Source organism: Carettochelys insculpta, chromosome 1 (assembly GCF_033958435.1).
Source record: "Carettochelys insculpta isolate YL-2023 chromosome 1, ASM3395843v1, whole genome shotgun sequence".
NCBI classification, from domain to species: Eukaryota; Metazoa; Chordata; order Testudines; family Carettochelyidae; genus Carettochelys; species Carettochelys insculpta.
This window is the reverse complement of record NC_134137.1, coordinates 274,676,101-274,699,007: the sequence shown is the minus strand read 5'-3', so window position 1 is coordinate 274,699,007 and position 22,907 is coordinate 274,676,101. Positions and strand designations below refer to the sequence as shown.

Here is a 22,907-nt window from a genome sequence, read left to right as displayed (position 1 = left end):
AGACTTTTGGAACAAAGGCTGGGCGCAGCCTTAAGGTTACCGCCTCCTTTGAGAATACTGTGCAGTGCGGCGTTGCCATCACTGCTGCGAGCTCACTCACCCTGCGGGCTGACGTAGTTGCAAGGAGGAAGGTTGTTTTTATCGTAAGGAGACGTATGGGAACTGTGGCTAATGGTTCAAAAGGTGGACCCGATAGCGTGCTGAGCACCAAGTCCAAATTCCACAATAGTGGAAGCGGTTTCCGAGGGGGAGTACAGGTTTACCAGCCCCTTCAAGAACCTGGTAACGATAGGATGGGCGAATACCGTGGGCCCTTCCTCTGTATGCCAAAAGGCTGATATAGTGGCGAGGTAGACCTTTAGCGAGGAATAGAGAAAGCCCGCCTCTCTTGAGGTCCAATAAGTATTCTAGTATTACAGGTATAGGAACGTCAAGGGGAGCTAACTGCTTGGCGGAACACCAGGCTGTGAATCGAGTCCATTTCTGCTTGTAAGTCCTCCTGGTGGAGGTCCTTCGGCTACATTCCAGGACTTCTTGTGCTCCCTCTGTACATGTGCTCTTTAAGGAGCTGAGCCATGGATTAGCCATGCTTGTAGGTGCAGACCCTGAGGGTGCGGGTGCACTATGGACCCTTGAGCCCGCGTGAGTAAGTCCGGCGCCACCGGTAGAGGGAGCGGTGGCGGTCCGACATGCGCAGAAGCAAGGGAAACCATTGCTGCTGATCCCAAGCGGGACTATGAGTATCATGCGAGCTCTCTCCCTTCTGGCTTTGTGCAAGACCTTGCGGATAAGCGCTGCCGGGGAAACGCGTAAAGTAGGGAGCCCTTCCATGAAAACATGAATGCGTCCCCCAGGAACACCCGCCCCACTCCTGCCCTGCAGCAGTACTGGGGACACTTTTTTTTTTTTGTTGTATTGGGTGGCAAACAGATCGATCAGGGGAAAACCCCCATGTACGAAAAATGCGCCGTAACAGATCGGAGCGGATCTGCCATTCGTGCGTGATTGTGAAGCTCCTGCTCAGCTGATCTGCATTCACGTTGTGAGCGCCCAGCAAGTACGAGGCTTTCAACGTTATGTTGTTGGCGATGCACCGATTCCACAATTGGAGTGCTTCCGCACATAGGGCACGGGATCGTGCTCCCCCTTGTCAATTGATGTAGAACATAGTGGAGGTATTGTCAGTATTGAATCCCGACTACTTTGCCATGTAGGTAATCTCGAAAACGTTTGCAGGCGTTGAACACTGCTCTGAGCTCCAGTATGGATATGTGCAGTGTCTGTTCCGCAGGGGACCATAGCCCTTGCGTTACCTTGTCGCCGATGTGCGCTCCCCATCCCATGTGGGAGGCGTCGGTAGTAAGAAAATTAGAAATTTGTGGTTGGTGAAAAGGCACCCCCACTAGCAGATTCTCGGGGTTTTCCCACCACGCCAGGGATCTGCACACCTCCGTTGTGGGCGACACCACCCTGTGGACAGTGTGGGATGCCGGTTTGTAAACGCTCGCCAGCCAATGCTACAGGCTTGACATGTGTGACCTGGCATTCTGTACCACAAACGTCGCTGCCGCCATGTGGCCCAGCAGCTGTAGGCACCGTGGGGCTGTATGTAATGACTTGCACCAGCAAACTGATTGCGCGGAAGCGGGCGTCGGGTAGGTACACCCTTGCTGTGATAGAGTTATGCGTGCCCCTATGAACTCTATATGTTGTGTGGGTTCGGACTTTGACTTTGCGAGGTTGATGACTAGGCCCAGCAAAGAAACGTGTCCGCTGTGACGCATATCATGCATGAGACCTCTGCCTTCGAGGTCCCTTTTAGCAGGCAGTCACCCAGATATGGGAAAAATAAACACCCCCTGTCTGTGCAGGTAGGCTGACACCACTGCCAGGGTTTTGGTAAAGACTCTGGGGGGCGAGGAGAGGCCAAATGGAAGAACCCTGTGCTGAAAGCGCTCCTGGCCGACCGTGAGGCGGAGGAAGCGTCTGTGTGCCGGGTGGATTGTTATATGAAAGTAAGCATCTCGTAAGTCGAGTGCTGCAACCCAGTCTCCATCGTCCAGTGCCGTGAGTATCAAGGCAACTGTGATCATCCGAAACCGTTGCTTGCGCAAGTAACGGTTGAGGCCCCGAAGATCTAAGATGGGCCTCCAGTGTTCTGTTTTCTTCCCTGGTAGGAAGTAACATGAATAAAAACCTTCCCCTGGAATTATTCCGGCACTCTTTCCACCGCCCTTATAAACATAAGGTGAGTCACCTTCTGCTTGAGCCTCGCCTCGTGGCAGCTTCCCTGAGGTGAGGCCTGGTGGCAGGCTTTGTCGGTGGAAGCGACTGGGAGGGGATCGCGTAACCCGTGGCTATGATCTCCAGCACCCATATGTCTGTGGTGATCTTTTGCCACTGGGAGTGGAACAGTCTGAGGCGATGATGGAACATGAGATGTGAGTGGCATTGAGCGAGGGTATTGATAGTGCAGCCCCCGACATACCCATCAAACTTGTTGCCTTTGGGCCTGACCTGAGGGCGTACGGCTTTGTTGAGAACGTCGCCTAGGAGTTCTGTACTGTTGCCGCTATTGATAGCGCCCTTGGCCGTAGCCCCGTTGATATTGAGCATGCTGTGGTTGTAAGCGTAGCATCTTTGCTGAGGATAAAATTTTTCCCTCCTGTATGGGGGAGTATAAATGCCCGAGGTTCTAAGTGTAGCTCTCGAGTCCTTACTGGAGTGAGGGACTGAATCAGTTGAGTCTGCAAACAGCTTTTGTGTATCAAAGGGAAGGTCCACGATCTTCGCCTGTAGGTCCCTCGAGATACCCGACGTCTGGGGCCAGGATTCTCTACGCATGACCACTGCTGTAGCCATTGAACGTGCCGCCGTGTCCACCACGTCCAGGGCAATCTGGACTCCTGTCCGCGATGCTGCGTAGCCCTCTTGAACAATCGCCTTTAACACTGGCTTTTTATCTTCCGGGAGTGAATCCATGAGGGGAGTAAGCCCGGAGTAATTATCAAAATTATGGTTTGCTAGGTGTGCCCATAATTTGCCATTCTCAATAGCAGGATAGGAGAGGAATATACCTTCCTGCCAAACAGCTCTAGCTTCTTAGCATCTTTGTCCGATCCCCCGATTTGTACTGAGAAGCCTTTGACCTCTGCTGGGACGACCCGACCACCAAAGAATTTGGTTGTGGGTGACTGAAGAGGAACTCCATGCCCTTTGCCGGGACGAAGTATTTCTTATCCGCTCTCTTGTTCGCAGGCGGAACAGAGGCCGGAGTCTGCCATGCAGTAGTGACTGACTCCAGAATGGCTTTGTCCAGCGGAATAGCAATTTTGGATGAAGCCGGGGGTCTCAAATTTTTCAGGAGTTTGTGATGTTTCTCCTGCACCTCTGCCGTTTGAATGTCTTGCGTGAAAGCCACGCTTTTAAACAGCTCCTGAAACTGTTTAAGGTCATCTGGGGGAGAAACATCCCCGGGGGCCATGGCCTCATCTGGGGAGGATGAGGAGGAACCACTAAGGTAAACCTCCATCGAACCCTCGGGTTCCTGCGGTCGATGATACACTTGCTCGCCGGAGGATTGTGAAGGAAAGTCTCGGGGTTCTAAAATTAACTCCCCTTGAGACAACTGTGTTTCCGTCCCCGATCGGGAGTGCCCACGGGGGTACTGAGCTGCCGGGGGGGGGGACCTGCCCCTGGGTGTACGCCTGTGGTTTGTCTGTGTCCAGCATGATAAGGACGACCATGGCAGTATGGGTGAAGGTGGCCCAAGCCATGGTGACATTGGCTGGAGGAACGTAGAAGGAGGTTTTTCTTTTTTTGTTTCTTTTTTTCCAGATGGGCCGGTGGAGAGACAGGCCTTCGGTGCGGCGTGTGTATCACAGGGGGAGGGCTTGGTGCTAACAGCAGCGCAGCCCTGTCCAGAGATGGACTGCGGTGCTGGGTTTTTGATGTTGCCTTGCCCCTCCGCTGCGGGGCTGGCACCGCCCCCTCCCGTGCCGGGGATCTCAGCCCCGCTGTCAGTGCCACGCTCTGCACCATCAGCTGTGGTGCCGCGCGGGTATCCTCCTCCGGTGCCTGCAGGCTCCGTGCCTGGCGCCCCTGCACCGCTGGTACCGCGGGGGTCTGTGCTGCCTGTGGCAATGCCGCCGGTTCCGGCGCTTGCCTGGCTGACGCTCTAGGCGCCGTGCGTGCTGGCTGTTGAATAATCGGAGGCTCAGCCTCTGCCATGTGCGCTGCCACTTGCCTGAGTATGCGGCTGGTGGCTGTGTGCTCCGCTCGTCCTGATCGCTGCAAACGCATGGCAAGGATCGAGCCAGGAAGAGTTTCCTCCGTTTCTGCACTGAGGGGGTCAGAGAAAAACTACCCTCCTCTTATGCAACCCAGAGGGCCCTTCTGGGTGAGGCTTCTCCGGCAAGTCCGGCTGGAGAGCCTTATCGACAAGAGCATTTTACGCCTCATCGCTCTGTCCTTCCTGGCCCTGGCTGTGAGCTTAGCACAGTGAGAATGTGTCTGGGTAGCCGTAATTCCCCCAGGCATCGGGTGCCTTCGCTATGCCCCACGGAGGCCGGCATAGCTTCATGGCATGACTCCCGCTTTGCAAAACCTGAAGAGGCCATTGCGGTGAGTCCTTTATTGTTAATAGGGTACTTACCACTTAATCTGTGCCTTTCCACCCAAATAGTGATCACCGGCCTGCGGCAGCGGGCGACCTAAATGGCCTTCACGTTTGCTCTTCTCTTCTCCACTCCTCTCTTTTTCCTTTTTTTTTGCTGATATTCTCTTTGTCTTTGCTTTCTCTCTCTCATTTTTTTTTTTTGTTTAATAACCGAAAACAACAAATTACACGTGGAAAAAAACCACTAAGTAATCTGACTCTGGCCTTAGCCTGAGTGGATTCCGTCTGCAGCCGATGGCAGTTAAGAAGGAACTGGCGGGGACCGGATCGTGCACGCAGCCGGGGGTGCGCAGGGGGGCAGCGCGTGCTGTCGCATGCGCGATCCAGGAGAAACTGCTGGAAGATTTCTGATCTGCGGTGCCGGGCGAGCCCGACACCTATTGTGGAGCACCCACGGGGACCACTCGAAGAAGAAGAAAGAAGTTATGCAGCACAAGAAGAGCACGCCCCACGCTGAAGTGTTCGAGCAATACTACACAACAAGCCCCAAAATTCTAATCAGTGTATCTCTAAAGACACAAGAATTTCAAAACCTGAAAAGTTCTACAACATTCACTAACCTTCTCTCTTTTCCTGGTTTTCTTCAGCTGCCGTTTTGTCTGCTCTGAAAAATATTCTTGCACTGCTTAGCGAGAAATAAAGCAGTTCAAACTCCTAATAAAATATTTAAACAAAGAGACTTTCAGTAAGTCAAGTACATCACAGAATTACTGTCTGCAGCAATAGTTCTCAAACTGTTGGTTGGGACCACAAAGTGGGTTGCACAGAGCCATTTACTGGGGTCACCAGGGCTGGCTTAGACTTACTGGGGCCTGGGAATGAAGCCGATGCCTGAACGCCACCTCATCAGTCTAAAACTGAAGCCTAAGGGCTTCAATGCTAGTCGGTGAGGCTCAGGTTACAGGCCCCCTGCCTAGAGCTGAAGCCCTCTGGCTTTAGCTCCCTACTCAGTGCAGAAGGGCTCAGGTAGGCTAGACTTCAGTCCGCCCTTCTGACGTCATGTAGTAATTTCTGTTGTTAGAAGTGAGGCTTCAGTGCAATGAAGTTTGTGAACCACTTATCTACAGCATATGCAGCTTCAATCTGCCAAAGCTTCTAAATGAAAATTAATTTTTGATTTTATATCATTGAGGTGCTTTTGGAAATCCCACTCTCTACCCTATCTGTGTGTTTTACAAAGCATTTAAACTGTCCAAACACCTTTATATTATTACATTAAATAGATTAAGTCTTGCGTCACACATGTAACTTCTATAGCTAAAACTACAGGTTGCTCCCTTATCTGGCATGCTCTGCACCTCACAGGTCCTAAACAAGAGAATTTGCTGGATCAGAGGAGGTCTAGGGATTCTGCTTCCTGACAGCCCTGCACTCTGGGACTTCTGCAGCCCCACCTTCCAACTCCCCCCACCCCCAGCTCCTAGGGGGCTTCAGCCAAACTCAGGCTGACCTGGGGCTGCCCAGGGGCTCTGGCTCCCAATCCCCATGCTGCTGCAGGGCAGGCAAGAGCACTGGGGCTCCTGCACTGGCCCAGTACTCTTTTGTCCTGGAACATCCATGGCTGGACAAGAGTGTATAGGATCTGAGAGATGCAACTTGTACTATGTTTCAAAAGGTACTGACGTATCCAAAAGGCTTGCCTTTCCCGTTTGATAGCTGACACATTATTCATCTTCCCAATTCACAGAACAACATCCAATGCTATGAAGCATGTTCCTTTGATTCTCTATACAGAGACATGCACGTCATATCGTTTGTTGCTACCTAGCTGGTAATTCCATGATCAGTCTCTCTCAAATTTGTCCTCTGCTGTAGATTTCAAACTCTTAGGGGCAGGGTATTTCTTTTTAAACAAACCTACAAACACCAAGCAAGCTCACAGCATTAAATATAGATAAAATGCAATATCACCCAGCTCATCTTTTCTAATGAGAGGGGTATTTTTGTGGTAGGGAACAGTAAATGATTCAGTGGTTTCTACTAATTGCTGATGGTGCTTTCGCTATCACTAATAACTCATTGAATGTGGAGCAAAGCAAATGTGGAGTTCCATACAAATCATACATACCTGTAAACAAACTTCCAGTCTCTTGTGGGTAAGGTTCATAGTCTGTAATAGCTTTTCATCTTGAGTAGTTGATTGCACATTTTGTTGTTTAGCTACTGCTCTTATCTCCTTCACATACTTCTCCCTGACTGACTGGAACCAGTGAAGTGAGTCAAACTCCTGGTACTGATCCAAAAGCTTCAGAATATAAGCCACACCTGTAGTCATTAACAAATCATTTACCAAAGTCAAAGAGTAAATTGGACAAATGCAGGCATATATTCTATCCATACACCCTCAAATACTCTCTAACATCAGTATTGCGACTATTCACTTTACATGCTACATTAAAATTACCTCAACTGTGAATCTGCAATGAAGAACAAGTTCTACTTTATAAAATATCACAACTAGATGTGCTTGTATGCATGCTCCCCTGGAAATGACAGATGATGAAATAAACAATATCACTAAAACATCAAATAATGAAACAGACTCGTGTAATATTCCAGTTTCTCATGGTGAAGCCTTGCCTGTCCTAGCAGTATGCATAAAAAAAGAACTAAATATACAATGCTGAAACTGGAAAGCAATAATCTACACAAGTCAGTCATGCTGAAGGAAGAAAACTCTCAAATTTTAAAACTCACAAGCATGGGACACTGATAAATTTACAAGCTATGGCAAATTCTTATTTTGAAGTCTTGATCAGAGTAAATGACTGGAAGAACAACAGTATGCTCAAACTTACCCATGGCAAAACCATCATCTGTGAAAGCTGCTCCACTTTTATTCTTTTTGTTCAGCTTCTCTTTACAGCTAATTGAATGTTCTACAAAGTTGAGAGTCTGAAATGAAGGAAGATTTTGCCTAAACCAGCATTTTTGTTGGAAAAACTTTTGTCAGTAAGGGATGTGAAAAAAGCTCCAGTGTGAACAGCAGGAAGTGAGCAGAAGAACTATATCCCACCAGCATAGAGTGACAACATAGGAGACCTCAGGGCAGCACAACTGTGCCACTCTAAGGTCTGTAGTGTAGACATAGCCTGAGAGTAATTTATGTATAATAAAGGTGGTCACTTGCATTTTTGTCAGTTGTACAATATAATTACATCCAAACCCTCAACCTACATTCCAAGACCCTGACTTACAAGGGTTTTGGATAGACAGCCCATCTCTTTCCTACGCTTTTGGGAGAGAACTGAGAATTGGGGTCTGAGTTTGTACAATATAATTAATGAAAGGCATAATTCCAATTATATTTGCTGATGCTGTCAAGTGTTTTATATTATATCAATATTTAAACTTTTCTTAAAACTAACCCCCAAGGTCTAAAATGTTTTCTGGAAGCTCACTGAAGATAGTATTTTAAATTTACACTGAATTACTCTATTTTGTTTAGAACATTACACAGGACAGTGTCATGCAGTTTTATTACTCTGTTAAGATGGAGATACTCTTTCATATAATTGTAACACTGACACACAAATATGGGTTTTAGGTGAACAGCCAATTCTCTTTTAACACCCAGAGGGCAAAACAGCACCATATTAACACACACACACACCACAGTGGTGCATTCATTAGAGTGCTGTTCCATATAGTTACACCTTCAAAAATACTTAATGAAGCTTTCTGAAATGCACTCATCTTTGAAAAACAGCTGAAAGATGTAGAGACTACAGAGAAGAAACCCCAAGTTATTTGAATGTATTCATTATATTTCTAGCTTTCCTTTGATTATTTGGTTCCCCATTTCCTCAGTAGTATCACCCATATCAACTTCATCTTTCACAATTGGTGATTCAGCCCCCTTCAGCTACTTTTCTACTATAAAAGCTAGTTCTGGAATAGCAAACAGTTCTCAGTTTAGGCATTGACTCTGAAATCTGATCCAATTGGGCAGAACCATGGTGAATCCAGTGGGGCTCTGCATGAAGGTATGGATCTTCCTGACTGCAGGAGGAGAGCTTTAGAGTTTATATTCTAGAACTTGAAGTTAAAAACTTTGGAGGTCCCCAAACTGCTGCTGAAAGGGTATTTTTGGGGAAGAGGCAATTTAATGTCACTGCTTTTTCTCCTTTCATTCCTCACTTTCTTCAACACAAGCTCTCCCAGATTCCTTTTTTCTCTCTCACTCCCTTTCAAGATTTCTCCACCAACAATTTACAATGAAGAGATTTCTTTTAAGTTACTCTTCCAGTGAAGTGGTCCCATTTGTACCCTGTAGTGAGCTGATGCTGAATTCGACTTGAGCAGCCTGCTACTCATGTACTTACGATGTAGCACATTACACAACAAATTCCATCTAATAAATTAAAAGTCCATATCAATATGAGTAGCAAGAATACTAACCAGTGGGGGGACAATAATGTAAAAGTTGCGCAAGTGCATGTTCTTTGGGCTGCGGAATTCAGGAGCAAACACATCGACAAGCATTTTGAAGTATTCTGTCCCTTCTGCAGAATTACGTGTGAGATCAGTGAGGACAGAATCCAACTGCCTGCAAAGAATGAGAAAATGTCTTACCTGATCATGTTCTGTTGCACAGATTTTCTCCTCATTCATCAATAATAGTTAGTACCCCACCTATGGGATTTGGAGACAGTCCAATGTTTATTGCTAGAGGCTCCAACAGTAAACCCAGTCCAGGCCAGCAGAAAAGCCACAGAAACACTCCAGCAACTGATTATTCATATTAAGACAACTGGGCATATAAAACTTATTAAATGATGTAGGACAACTATATGTCTAAATCTCCCTTTAAAGATAAAATCCATTTTCCATTTTGGAAATTCATCAGATGGCCAAAGTGGCTGAACGGAGAAATGGTTAACAGAAATAAAATTAGAAGCTGAACCTCTCCAATCCACTTATCATGGGTGTGGTCAAGTTTCCCATGGTTCCATAAAGTCTGTTTACAGACACCAGTCCTGGCTCTCAGTGTTTTGTGCTGTTATTTAGCTGTAAAATTACCCCCAAATGTCTTCTAAGAGCCCAGTGGGCAGTGAAAGTGGTGTTGTCCAGCAAATTCTCTTGTCCAGCACCAGTCAGGTCCTGAGGGTGCTGGATGAGAGGTTCAACCTTTATTAGGTAAGAAATTTCTCATTCTGTTACACAGCTTCTCTCCTAACTCATCGCTAATAGGAAGTAGACAGTGAATCTTAGAAAAAAAAAAGGGAAACAATATACATAGGTTGTTTATTGTTATTATTATTATTATTATTATTATTATTATTGAATAAAAGGCAGGAAGGGAAAGGTTTCCACTCATATAAGGCAAGGAGTAAGGTAGAAACCAGTCCAAAAAGTACTCTCCTACCAAAGGCTGCCTTGGCAGACAAACAAATACTTTGCAACTTTTCCGAAGTGTCTACAGGGACAGGGTAGGACTTCAATGCTTCCTTTTTTCCATATCCTAACATGAGCGTTATCTTGAAAGACAGTATATTGTTCTCTGCCCTAGTCATTATTTCCATTGTCATGGAGAAACCATGGTCTCCTATTTCTCCCTGATTTTGAAAGGTATCAAAAATACTCATGCCTCAATCATAAGTCAATCTCTATTTCTTAGGGGAGTTATGAAGAGATTTCCCCTCTGAGCACCACAATTGCCTGGTATGTGATTTCTTGCACTTCCTATTGAAGTAGCAGATACCTGGCCACTAAAACAAGCAGGGTGCTGGACTTGATTGACCACTGATCTGATACCATATGCCACGCTTATTTTGTTGGGATGCAGAGGCAGAGTTTTTTTGGTTCAAACACACCATTAATCTGCTTGTCAAAGTGAACCAAAAGGACGTGTGCTCAGATTCTGGAAATTTATCTTTCAAGGGGCTTTCTTCCAGAGTGAGCACACTATGATCTAAAGTGAAAATTAGATTGACTTTCAGTGTGTTTGTACTCATCAGCCCACAAAGAGAGATTTGATTATGATTTGAGAAGGACACCTAACTGCACTGTATCAGGTGCCATATCCTCAGAAGGAAATTCTGCAGGTGCATTTTGAGAAACCTGCTCAGAGAATGAAGCAAACGTAGGACACCTGCAATTCTAACCTCTGGAGAGAATTGGCTACAGATGACCACAGGCAGGATATTGCCAATTTTGGATTTTGTAAATATTTGTTATGGTTGTGTAATTATGGCCCATGTCAGGCTTGCTTTGACTTGTGGGAGAACAATTCTCTACACTGGATTCAACATTCTTCTTAATTTTGAAGAGCTGGCAAGTATAAAGCCTTTCGAGCAACTGGCCTGTCAGCATGCACCATCTGTGGTGTGTGCCTTGCTCTGACTACTCCTAGTCCAATTAAAATCATGGGTGCAGGCAAGGGAACTGAAGGAAACGTCTTGTCTGGGAATTGTGAATGCTCATACACAAATGCTCTTGTTGTCTTTGTCATGCTGAAGATTTTGTTGGTTTGGAGGAATTTATCTAGCTTTCCTTGCAAACTTCTCCAGAGTTTTTCTTTTGGTAGGGTAACAGTTCTTTCTTAGAATCCCTTGATGATGAAGTAACCAATGGATTGCTAGGCTTGCTTTGACAAGTAAGGGTTAAGGCCCTTCTGCTATCTCAGCTACAGCTACAAACTTCTCTGATGTTTCCTCAAAAGCCCCTCACTTGTAAACATGAAGGTACTTGTGACAGGGTCAGGCCAGAAGGCTAGCTCACTGGGAGAAAGACAACAACTGGCTAATGAACAGAGGGATACATCAGGGCAGCAAGGAGCAGCTAACCAGGGGAAGCAACCAAGAAGGATCTGCTATCAATTTGGGTCAACTGAGCTCACCTGAGGCTGCCACAGGACTATTTAAAAAGGCCTCTCTTGCTGGAAGAGGAGAGGACAGTGGAAGAGGATGTCAGCACAAGATAAGGAGGTAACACTAGAGAAGGTGAGGGTGAGAAAGAGGGCAGAAAAAGAACAGCAGCATTGCCAGAGACAGCAGGGGAAGTGGAGAGTTCCTACAGGGAGTGTTGAGAGTCTTCTCACCTTAGGCAACCGGGGTCCCCTACCCTAGACCCCTTCAGCCCCAAGACTTAGTAACAAACTGCAGCTAGAACACACAGGACCTTAGCTACTTATGGAACTGTGACCTGAACAAGGGGCTGGTACCCAAGAGCAAGACTGACGCTGTCACAATACAATATAAACGTTCAAGATGACTGATTGTTTAACAGAACTGCCTTGTAGCCACTCAATTAGAACTCACTGTTTCGTTTTGTTTTGTTTGTTTGTTTTTTTGGGGGGCGGGGGGGGCGGGTCATAAATACTACAAGAGGTTTACCTAGATCAGAAACAGTGGTGTCTCACCCCTACCAGGATCATGGCCCTAGATAACGCAGTACTTGCTTGCCACCAAGTACATTTTCCTTACTCTATGAAAAACTATTGTTCTTAATAGTTGTAACAGAGGCCTTGAAATTGCTGTATTATGAGTCTTCACAAGGAAGTCCTCTTCTGAAGTGTGGAGCCACTGTGGCATCAAACTTAGGGTCCCAAAACTTATATATAACAAAGAAATTTCATAACAATGTAGCTCAACACTGGGTTTTAAATCACAAGTCAGGCTTCCTTTGGATCTTTTGATGGCCTACAAAAATAGTCTGTTTAGTAATGCTTGAAAGTGAAGATATTTTACTGTACCCTGCAAGCTCCTGGCATCTTGGCCTGGAAAAGCCTGGAAAAGCCCTGAAAAAAACGTTTGGAGTTTTTTTTGTTCGTTTGTTTGTTTTTGTTTTTTATTTGTGATTCTATTTTTTTCAGTTGTACTTGTGTAGTATTGTACTAGTGTGTAGTATTTTCCTCCGCAATTTATGGAGGGCGAGGTAGTACAGATTGAACCTATATCGTCTGCCAACATCTGAGGTCCAGTATGATTTTAGTTAGGTGGATGTTCACTTATTATGGATGTAGCCAAGTTTCTCATGGTCTCAAAATTGGTTTACAGCCACCAGTCCTGGCTCTCAATTATCTGTGATATTATTTAATTCTAATTTACCCCTAAATGTCGTCTAAGATCCCAGTAAGCAGTGGAAGTGTTGGCAATGCTGTTAGATAATACTGACCTCCCATGATTCAGCAAATTCTATGGTTCGGCACCCGTCAGGTCCTGAAGGTGCTGGACTAGAGAGATTCAACCTGTATGTTACTTATCCTAGCTTGAGGAGCACTCTACCAATGAGGAATGCTGGTACAAATACCTCAATTGTAGAAGTCGGTTGTTAGATGGTCACATAAAAGGTTGCATCCCTGCACCCTGACGCTGGCTAGCTTCCAAGTACTGAAGCAGAAGCCTTGTACCACTCTAATCAGCTTTACACTTCACTTAGCAACAGGATGGTTTTGAACATGGGAAGGGATTTTTCACTTACTCCTCTGTAAGCCCATGATGGTGCAACTTCATGGGGAACAGAATCCCCAGATGCCTCTATTCTGGTCAAAGGCAGTCTGATGTGCTCCTTACACTTTAATAAGCAGCCAGCCAGTGGAGGAGGGAAGGAAGCAAGAAAGGGAGAGAGAAAAAACACCTTTCCCTGTCAGAGCAAGGTTTTATTACTATCATAAGCAGGCATAATTTCCATTCTACTGCTGCCTGAAACCTGTATCCCTTTCCCTGTCTGGAAGTGTGGGGCCTTGGGCTGAAATTCCCAATATGGAGCAAATTGATAGAAGGCTTCCTGGGAATGACAGGCTCCTCTGCAGAGCCAGAGCTGCAGTAGAGTGGGAGAGGGGTAGTGAGTTTCACAGAGAACACAGACTGTGTGTAGGAGAAAAGCACTAGCAAACACTCCCTCAAGGGAAAGGTATGGTGAAGTCGAGGGGCGGTTTGATCTCATATTTTCACTCCACTTGCTCATTAGCAATTGCTATCTTGCAAAGGTGATTCTAGCTTTTAGTTTTGGGATCCCAGAATCTCTGGGTTAGCTAGACCCAACCCTAAGTATCAGGAAAAGCCTTATATTCCTAGTGCAACAAAGGGGAATGGTGTGACAACCCCACTTCTTTCCCCAGGAAGCAGATCCCCCCTACTTCAATATCGGTAGAAGGGGGATTTTTTGGATCCTTTTTTGGAGGATGCTCCCCCTTCCCTCCAATCTGTTGGGAGTCTTACCCAGAGCTGGCTGGATAGCATCCTCATCCTTAGATTCTTCATTAGAGTTGCAGCTCTTGGGGTCGGGGGACCTGACATGCAAGTCCAGTCTGAGCACCATGTCCTGACAGAGAAGGGGTAGGGCACAATTTGCCCTCTGAAGAGCCTGTAAATGGTGCTTTGCATGAAAAACAATCTTACAGTTAGCTTGCTGTTTGCAGAATAGCTCTGCCATGCCTGAATGGGGGCAGAGGAGCATGTTTCAGTGGTGCTTGGTGGTTGAAATAATCTCTCTGTCAAGCATTCAATCCAGGGGAAGAAAAGGAAGAGAAGGAAAATAAATTGTTACTGCACAAAGAAAGACAGACAGTGAGGGGAAACCAAGCCACCAACTTGTTCCATCGCTGGAGACAGAAAATCTAGAAGCATGAGCTGCAGGGCTTAGCTTAGTCCGGGACCCTCCAGCAGCAACACTGGACTGCCTCCAAATTCTATAGGTGTTAACCATTACTGGTGAATGCAGAAAGAAGCTGTGCAATGGAAAATTAAACATATACACTCTTAAAAAATTAAGAATTATTGTAATATATTTTCTGGAGATTCACTCCAATCAGAGACAGCTCTGTTCAATGACAAAGATATAGTGTGAAAATGAGTGCCATGTTTTATCAGTTTACATCTCAAACCAGATAGCAAGCATATAGCAAGGAATTAAGCCAGACCTGTTTAGCAACTGTGACTGCATTAAATTTTGTGGAACTATACGGAAACATGGTAAAACTTTCCTCAACCTCCTCAAAACACTCTTCTGTTTAACTCAGAATTGCAACCTTGACAGAGTGAACAAAACAAAATGAACAAAAAGCTAGTATTTACCCAGCAGAAATTACAAAGAAAGTTCATGTTTTGTTATCTGCATTGATAGCTAGCTAAGAGATGAGCAGAATACAGCTACATCCGTAGAAGTAGAACAAAAAAGAATTCCTTTAGCAGCTGGTAAACAGTATGGGCTACAAAACAGCAAGATTGCTTGTTTTTCATCCACTACCCCAAAAAAAGCAGTTTTAGATTCAGTTTTAAGATAGACTTTGAATGATTACTTTCAGAAAGTTTTGCCAATTGAGATATTCCCTGGGCCCATTAACGGTCACACTCTGATGCCTCTAAACAAGAAAAGGAACCAAAAGAAACCTAAGCTTTAATCACATATAACACATGGCAATGTTCAGAACATATTTAAACACAGTGTTTCTCAAAGTTTGAGACCACAGAACACCAAAAATATTTTGTATGTGGAACACCTATGAAAATTTTCTTAAAAAAATTGAGACAAAAAAACAAAACAAAAACCCAAATAGCAACATATACAGCAAAAACAAAATGAAGCAATTTAATCAGGTGTCATAGCAATACAGTAGTAACATTACATCTGGTTTTAATAACAGAAAATATGTACCAGTGTATTTTTCCGAACACTTGTGGCACATCTGAGAGTTGTTCATGGAACACCAGCGTTCCACAGAACATAGTTTAAGAAACACTGTTTTACCAAGTGTGGTTCAGATAGGTCATCACTGGCTATTGTTATTCTAAATATGAGAGAATGGTTTTGACATGCGACCAACACAGTTGAAAAAAAGAGTTCTCCCCTACACATTTTAACCAGTGTGTTCCAAATGGAAAGTGCTCATTTTTGTCCATTCCTTCCACTACACAAGCCAAGGTGGCCATGTGGTTGGTGATTTCCCTGGAGTCCTCAATGATATATTAACAGGACTTAGAAAAGGATTAGTAAAGCGGATTTGTTTATAAAGTCTCTAAAACCAGAAAGCAGATTTCTAAAACTTAAGATGTGTACAGACCAAAGACCTATCCTTACCAAAATGATAATTTTACTGAGCAGTTGAGTTCCAAATGGAGGTGACAGACATTCTATTTTCTGACTAGCATCTTTAAAGCAATAGCTATACCGTTTGTGACTGAACAAAAACAGTTTAATTTCACTTTATCTTTTGTAAAGCACTTGAATTTTTTAAATAAGAAAGGCACCAAACACGAGATTCTTTTTACACCAAGACCTTGCCTTCCCACATCTCAGAACACAATGAAGGGTTACCTTGCTGCCTTCTGTGTTTCTTCTGAGAGTCCTTCTTCTTTCACAAGTTCTTCAAAATTAACAATGTCTTCAAGATCAGGAACAAACCTACACATTTATGTTGTGTTAAATTGATATTCAGTGTGCTTTACTCACTGATTCATCAAGCATAAGTAAATTACACAATTAAGAATAATTAATTTCAAGGCTCTGACACAGTTATGCTTACATTTTCCCTCTTTTTCTCACCGAATAGCTGTTAATTCCATTGTCAGCCATGTTCTTTCCCTATCTTTCTTCACAAGAATCTCTATGTTCTCCCACATTCTGCCCTGTTATACATGAAGCATGCTCCCCAATCCCACATACCACACAAGATCCAACTCCTCCGAAAACATCTTTCAGCCAGGACTCATACCATCCAAATAAAATCATAGCTACCAAATCAAAGAAAACATGAACACCTGGAGAAAACAGCCAGCCTCATAATACTGCACATAAACCACCCACACCTGCCACCTGACGATCTCTTTGTGTGCTATATACCCTATGGTACAACACCTAGCTTGTAAACTATCAAGGCACAAACTGTGTCCTGTTGGCTGTGTGAAATGCTGTGTACTTTATGGCACTATGCACAATAAGAAATTAATTACATAAAAATATGAGAACGGCCATACTGGGTTAGACCTGAGGTCCATCTGGCCCAGTAACCATTCTTCCGACTGCGGCTGATGACAGATGTCCCAGAGGGAGTGAATAGAACAATGGGTAATTACTGAATGATTCCTCTCCTGTCATCCATTTACAGACTCTGACAAACAGATGCTAGGGATGCCCCATTCCTATTTTGGACCCTGAAAAGATCCTGGTCTTGAAAACATCCTCTGGGCAAGACACTCCAAAGTTTGACTGTGTGCTGTGTGAAGAAAACTTCCTTTTGTTTGTTTTAAATCTGATACCCATTAATTTCATTCGGTGACCCCTAGTTCTTATGTTATGGGAACAAGTAAATAACTTTTCCTTATTCAAAATTGGTCTTTAAAAGCCCACCTATAAAATATGCCACGCTACACAAAGGGTTATGATTTCTGTAGTTTTAGGAAGAAGTTACTCAGTTGGTGCAGTAACAATGGTTCTCCGTGATGTGTCCCTGCAGGTGTTCCACTCAGGTCTTGGTGTGTCCCAGCATCACAGATTGGAATGCTTTCAGAGCAGTGTCCCATCCCCCACCCCTCACCCCTGCCTCCCCATGCTGCAGGCCTGTGCATTCAGTGTCTCAAGCTGCTGCCACTCCATGGAGTGTGCGCACGACACAGTCCCCATCTGTTCCTTTTCTATCTGAAGTCCTTGTGGACTCGAGACAGAGGGGAGAATAGGAGGGTAGTGAAGCACCCGCACGGACACATCTCGGAGAACCATTGTTACTGCCCCAAGTAAATAACTACTTCTCCTTCAAGTGGTCCCTGTGGGTGTTCTACTCAGATGACTCCGTAGTAGCACCTACTGTGGAAATCGGCATTGGAGTCTTTAATCTGGATGGTGGAAGGACCATCTCTGACAGAGCAGTGGCAGGTATTGGCTCTTTTTGTAAAGCATAGTGCTGTACACATATATAGCGTGAAGATCAAGTGGCCACCCTACAGACATCCTCTAATGGTACAACAAGAAGTCCTGTGGCACCTTATAGACGAACAGATATTTTGAAGCATAAGCTTTTGTGGGCACAGACCAACTTCGTTAGATGCATCTGACAAAGCGGGTCTTTGCCCACGAAAGCTTACGCTCCAAAATATCTGTTCACCTATAAGGTGCCACAGGACTTCTTGTTGTTTTTGAAGAGACAGACTAACTCAGCAACCTCTCTGATACTTGTCACTAACGGTACATTATTCAGGAAGGCCATTGTAGCGGCCATCTCCTATGTGGCGTGAGCCCTGATAGTCAGTGGTGGCCGTTTGCCTGCGCTGGCATGCAGTGTCTATGGAATCTGCAATCCACTTCAATAGGTGCTGTGCTGAAACAGCTGTTCCTTCACAAGGCCCAAACCACGCCACAAAGAGTCTGTCCAATTTTTTAGTTATCTCAAGGTAAAATGCTACTGCCCGCCTTGCATCAAGGGTACAGAATATTGCCTCTGTGGAGGAGGTATCAGGTTTAGGGAAGTACCTAAGTAAGTAAATGGGTTTGCTTATGTGAAAGTTGGTTATAACTTTCAGGAGAAACTTTGGATGGGGCCTCAGTATCACCCTGTCTTTAGTAAAAGTGGTGAAAGGTGGGTCCACCATGAGGTCTGTGATTTCTCCTACCCTTCTAGCAGATGATATTGCCACTATAAAAGCCACTTTCATAGATAGGCACTACATCTCCACAACACCTAACGGCTCAAAGGGTGGTCTAATGTGAGTGCGTCTAGAAGCAGGTTTAGATCCCATGATGGTACCAGAGGGCACACATTTGGATGCATTTTCTGCAAGCCTGTGGGAAAATGCTTAACGGAGATGTGTGCAAAGGGAGAGGAATCATCTACCAACTCGTAGAAGGTCATAATCACCACCTGGTATACTCTGACAGAGCGGATAGAGAGGCCCATGTAGCTAAGATCCATGAGGTAGTCGAGCAAGGTAGTTATGGGGACAGTATTGGGATATAAATTATGCATCATGCACCACTGTTGAAAGCATGCCCATTTGTTTTGATAGGTGCTTCTGGTGGAGGGATGATGGCTGTTTAGAACACCATGTGTGACCCTGTCTGAGCTGGTAAGTTCTTCATTCTGGAACCATGGAGAAGCCATGCCATGAGTTTCTTGGTTTTGATGATCAGGTGATATGTTACCCACAGTGCTGTGGCAGGAGATTTGGCACCATCAGAAGATGGATCAGCTGATCTATTGATAGATAATATAAAGAAGGGAACCCAGGATGTCTGGGCCAGGTTGGGGCTATTAAGATTACAGTGGCTTGACTGGATCTTTTTGATCACTCTGTGAGTGAGCAGGATTGGAAGAAATGCATTGATTAGGGAAGCTGTCCAGCAGATGATGAAGGCACTTCCTTGCAATCTCTTGCCTAGTCCCACTCATGAGCAGAATCTGCGGTTGTGAACTGTTATACAGAGACCTGTCGTTGGGAAACCCCATTCGCGAAAGATTAAGAGTATATTGGTATTCATCTTCCACTCTTGCTGATCCGAAAAATACCTGCTCATTCTGTCAGCTCTCATGTTCTGCTGTCCCAGTATGTACATTGGTGTCGGGGCTATTTGATTTTTTTGATGTACCAGTTCCAGAATATGAGTGCTTCAGCACATAGAGAGAGTACAATCGGACAACCCCCGGCTGGTTGACATAAAACATACTGAGTATACTGTCCGTGAGGACATGTATAGTTTTCCCTCTTATCAGAGGAAGGCAATGGGCACAAGACCCTGCAAATGGCCCTGAGCTCTAGGATACTGATATGAAAGAATCTCTTGTGCTGGGCCCACATTCCCTGTACTGATGATGTGCCACAGTGGGTGCCCCAGCCCATGAGTGACGCATCTGTTGTTATAGTCACTGAAGAGTCTGGTTGGCGGAACACTACGCTGACAAGAAGGTTGACTGGAGACATCCACCATTTGAGAGATTGTAGCACTAGTGGGGAAAGAGTGAGGCACTTCGAGAGGTTGTGTCAGGTTGGTATATAATTGCGAGAGAGCCACTGTTGTAGGCAACACATGTGTAGTCTCGCAAATAGAACTATACATTTTGTGGCAGCCATAAGCCTCAATAACTGGAGGCATGTCGAAGCCATGGAGAAAGGAGCCTGCCTGATTGAATGAACGAGATTTCGGATTGCCTGGAATCTCTGCAACAGTAGGTAAGCTCTTGCTGTGACTGAGTTTAGCAATACTCCAATGAATTCCATCTTTTGCGTGGGTTTTAAGGTGGACTTTTGTAAGTTGATGAGAAGGCCAAGTCGGGAAAAGCATTCCCTGGCAGCAGTTGTCATGAAAGCAGTTTGCTGGTGCACAGGGCCCTTGATTAGACATTCATTGACATTTTGTCTCCTAAGAAATACAGTAACTATGGTGAGTGTATCTTGGAGGCTGAGGGCTGAGAACCAGTCTCCTTTGTCCAGTGCCAGTGTTGCGAATAAACCTGTTCAGTTTCCTGAGATCTAAAATCAGTCTCCATTCCCGTGTCTTTTTGGCCATGAGGAAACACTTGGGCTATGTCTACACTAGCCCCAAATTTTGAAATGGCCATGCAAATGGCCATTTCGAAGTTTACTAATGAAGCGCTGAAATACATATTCAGCAGTTCATTAGCATGCGGGCAGCCGCGGCACTTCGAAATTGACGCGGCTCGCCGCCGCGTGGCTCATCCAGATGGGGCCCCTTTTCGAAAGGGCCCCGCCTACTTCGAAGTCCCCTTATTCCTATGAGCAGATGGGAATAAGGGGACTTCGAAGTAGGCGGGGTCCTTTCGAAAAGGAGCCCTGTCAGGACAAGCCGCGTCAATTTCAAAGTGCTGCGGCCACCCGCATGCTAATGAAGTGCTGAATATGTATTTCAGCGCTTCATTAGTAAACTTCGAAATGGCCATTTGCATGACCATTTCGAAGTTTTTGGATAGTGTAGACATAGCCTTGGAGTAGAACCCCTTGGCCCAGTGTTTTTTGGGGATGGGTTCTATTGCCCCTAAGGTGAGCAATTTTTGCACCTCCACTTGTAATACGAGCTCATGAGGTGGGTCCCTAAAAGGGGATGTGGTAGGGGAATGGGTAGGAAGCATGGAAATAAAGTAGATAGTATAATCTGATCTGATGACTTCTAGGACCCACTTGTCTGTGGCAGTTTGGGTCCATTGTTGGTAAAAAGGTCTCAGGCAGCGATGAAAGGTAACCTTGGAATGCACTGGATTTGTAGGATGGTTCCTCAGACCTCTGACCAAAACCTCTACTTGGTTGTTTGTGAGAGATAGCAAGTTAAGAAGAGTGCTTTTGCTGTGTCCCCGTTGGAATGTTGCTCGGTCCTGTTATCACATGGCCTCTGTTGTGGCCTGAAATGCCCATAGTTATACTCCCTGGGCCTATGGTAGGAAGCATATTTGCATTTCTTATTTGGTGGGGTATACATCCCCAAAGTACCAAGTGTTGCTCAAGGGTCCTTCATCAAGTGTAAGATCTCATCTGCATTATTAGCAAAAACTGCTTTCCGTCAGAGGGGAAATCCTCCTCCTTCACTTATAAATTTCTTGGGATGCCAGATGACTGTAGCCAAGTGACTCTACACATCACAGTGGCTGTGGCTGTAGCTCTAGCTGCGCTGTTTTGGCTACTGACAAATCCTCCTGTAGGAGAGGTTGTATGCTGTGAGGGGGGTCCTGTACCACGTCCTATAATTTGACATAACTAGCATGATCACAGTTGGGTAGAAGGCCTGTATACTTTGATATATGGAAATGGAGTGTAGCACAAGAGTACACTCTATGGCCAAAGGTGTCCAGCCGTTTATGTTCTTCGTCACTGGGCGTAGGTTCTGAGTCTTGAGATTCACAGAATCCTCAACCAGTGAATTTGGTTGTGGATGGAAAAAAGGAAGCCCATATCTTTTGTAGGAACAAAACATATTCTATCCGCTCTACAGTTTGTGGGCGTAACAGAAGCTGGATTTTGCCATAGAGCATCTAAAGGTTTGAGGATAGCCTCGTTGATGGGTTTTCTAGGATGCTATGGGTTGTAATATAGTGAGAAACCTATATTGTCTGCCCTGACCCTCTTGTAATGTGAAATCTTGTGATTGGAGTACTCGTTTAAATAATTCCTGAAATTGTTTCAGATCATGTACCAGTCGAGAGTGCATGATCTGGAACACTGCTTTGTCCTGCTTGGATCTAGGGCCTTGTGAGGAGCTCTCTGAGTCTGAGTGAGGTAAGTCATTGTGCTCACTGAAACCCACTTGGGGGATTACTAAAGGTGGGTGAGCAGGCAACGAGTTCACATAGATTGTGGGTGAGTGTCTGGAAGTGGAAGACACCCCAAATGGGATGCAGCTGAAGGGAATGGTCCCTGTATGGGAGAGGAGTGGCCTGATGAACGCCTGCTCCTATGTCCACTACCATAATCAGATCTTGGGGATAGCCATGTAGAAGAGTGGTGGGCACCTTGTGGCATATTGATGTGCCCCTGTGCTACGGAGCATGGTGAGCAAGCTGCTGCTCCTATGTCAGTCTGAGGAGATTTTTGTAGGTACCACATTTTGTGCAGTGCTTTTCTGTGCTGTGGTGCTAGTTGTTCTGGCACAGAAGGAGAGCTAGCAGGAGCTGCTGGTGAAGACACATGTAGCTTCTCCAAAGCTGATGCCTCAATAAGGTCAACAGATGTGGCTAGTTTGGCCTCTGTTTCAGTTCTCCTGACTGAGGCTCACCTGTGTTTCCCTGCAGTGCCAAAGACTGGTGGCATTGAGGAATCAGAGGTTCTGGGCAGTGCTGATGAAGACTGTACCACTGAAGCCTTTGCAAGTGGAGAGCCTTTGCAGGGTGATAAATCTGCCCTGTGAGACCACTGTTACCGCATCTCCTCTAATTTGTTCCTTAATGGTAGAAGAGAATTTTCCCAGAGCACAGCCTTGAGCTGTGCTTTGCAGTCTTTTCTTGTCTTTTGTGGACTTTGTCTTGTTCAGGCAATGCAGGCACTTGTTAGGTGCATGAGACTCTCTCAGGCATTTCACACAACAGGCATGCCCATCACAAATAGGCACTGAGTCTCTGCATGAGTCACATCTCTTTACTCTTTTTCATAGTAGATTTAAAAAGGTAAAACTATTAAAAATATGAGGTAAAAAGTCAAAACTAATGATGAATTTCTATCTTTCCCAGTCAGAAGGAAAAGCTGCTCTGAAGCTCATCTTCAGCCAGGGACAGCTGAAAAGGAACTGACAGGGACTGCGCCGTGTGCGCACTCCACAGAGAGGCAGCAGCTTGAGACATTGGGTGTGGGGGTGG

At 45.3% G+C, this 22,907-nt stretch overlaps 1 protein-coding gene across 9 annotated transcripts in view; it reads right to left on the bottom strand.

Annotated features, from left to right (window-relative positions):
* WASHC4 (WASH complex subunit 4) overlaps positions 1–22,907 on the bottom strand; it is a 141,127-nt gene that overhangs the window by 61,083 nt on the left and 57,137 nt on the right. For all 9 annotated transcript variants that reach the window (XR_012647298.1, XR_012647299.1, XM_075007870.1 and 6 more), the window contains 5 exons: positions 15,938–16,024; positions 9,080–9,227; positions 7,477–7,573; positions 6,747–6,943; positions 5,239–5,332 (listed from right to left, as the gene is read on the bottom strand). Coding sequence is in view for 7 of the 9 variants with exons in the window: in XM_075007870.1 (XP_074863971.1) it covers positions 5,239–5,332; positions 6,747–6,943; positions 7,477–7,573; positions 9,080–9,227; positions 15,938–16,024 (623 nt within the window). In the remaining 2 variants the exon portion in view is untranslated. The remainder of the gene's footprint in view (positions 1–5,238; positions 5,333–6,746; positions 6,944–7,476; positions 7,574–9,079; positions 9,228–15,937; positions 16,025–22,907) is intronic.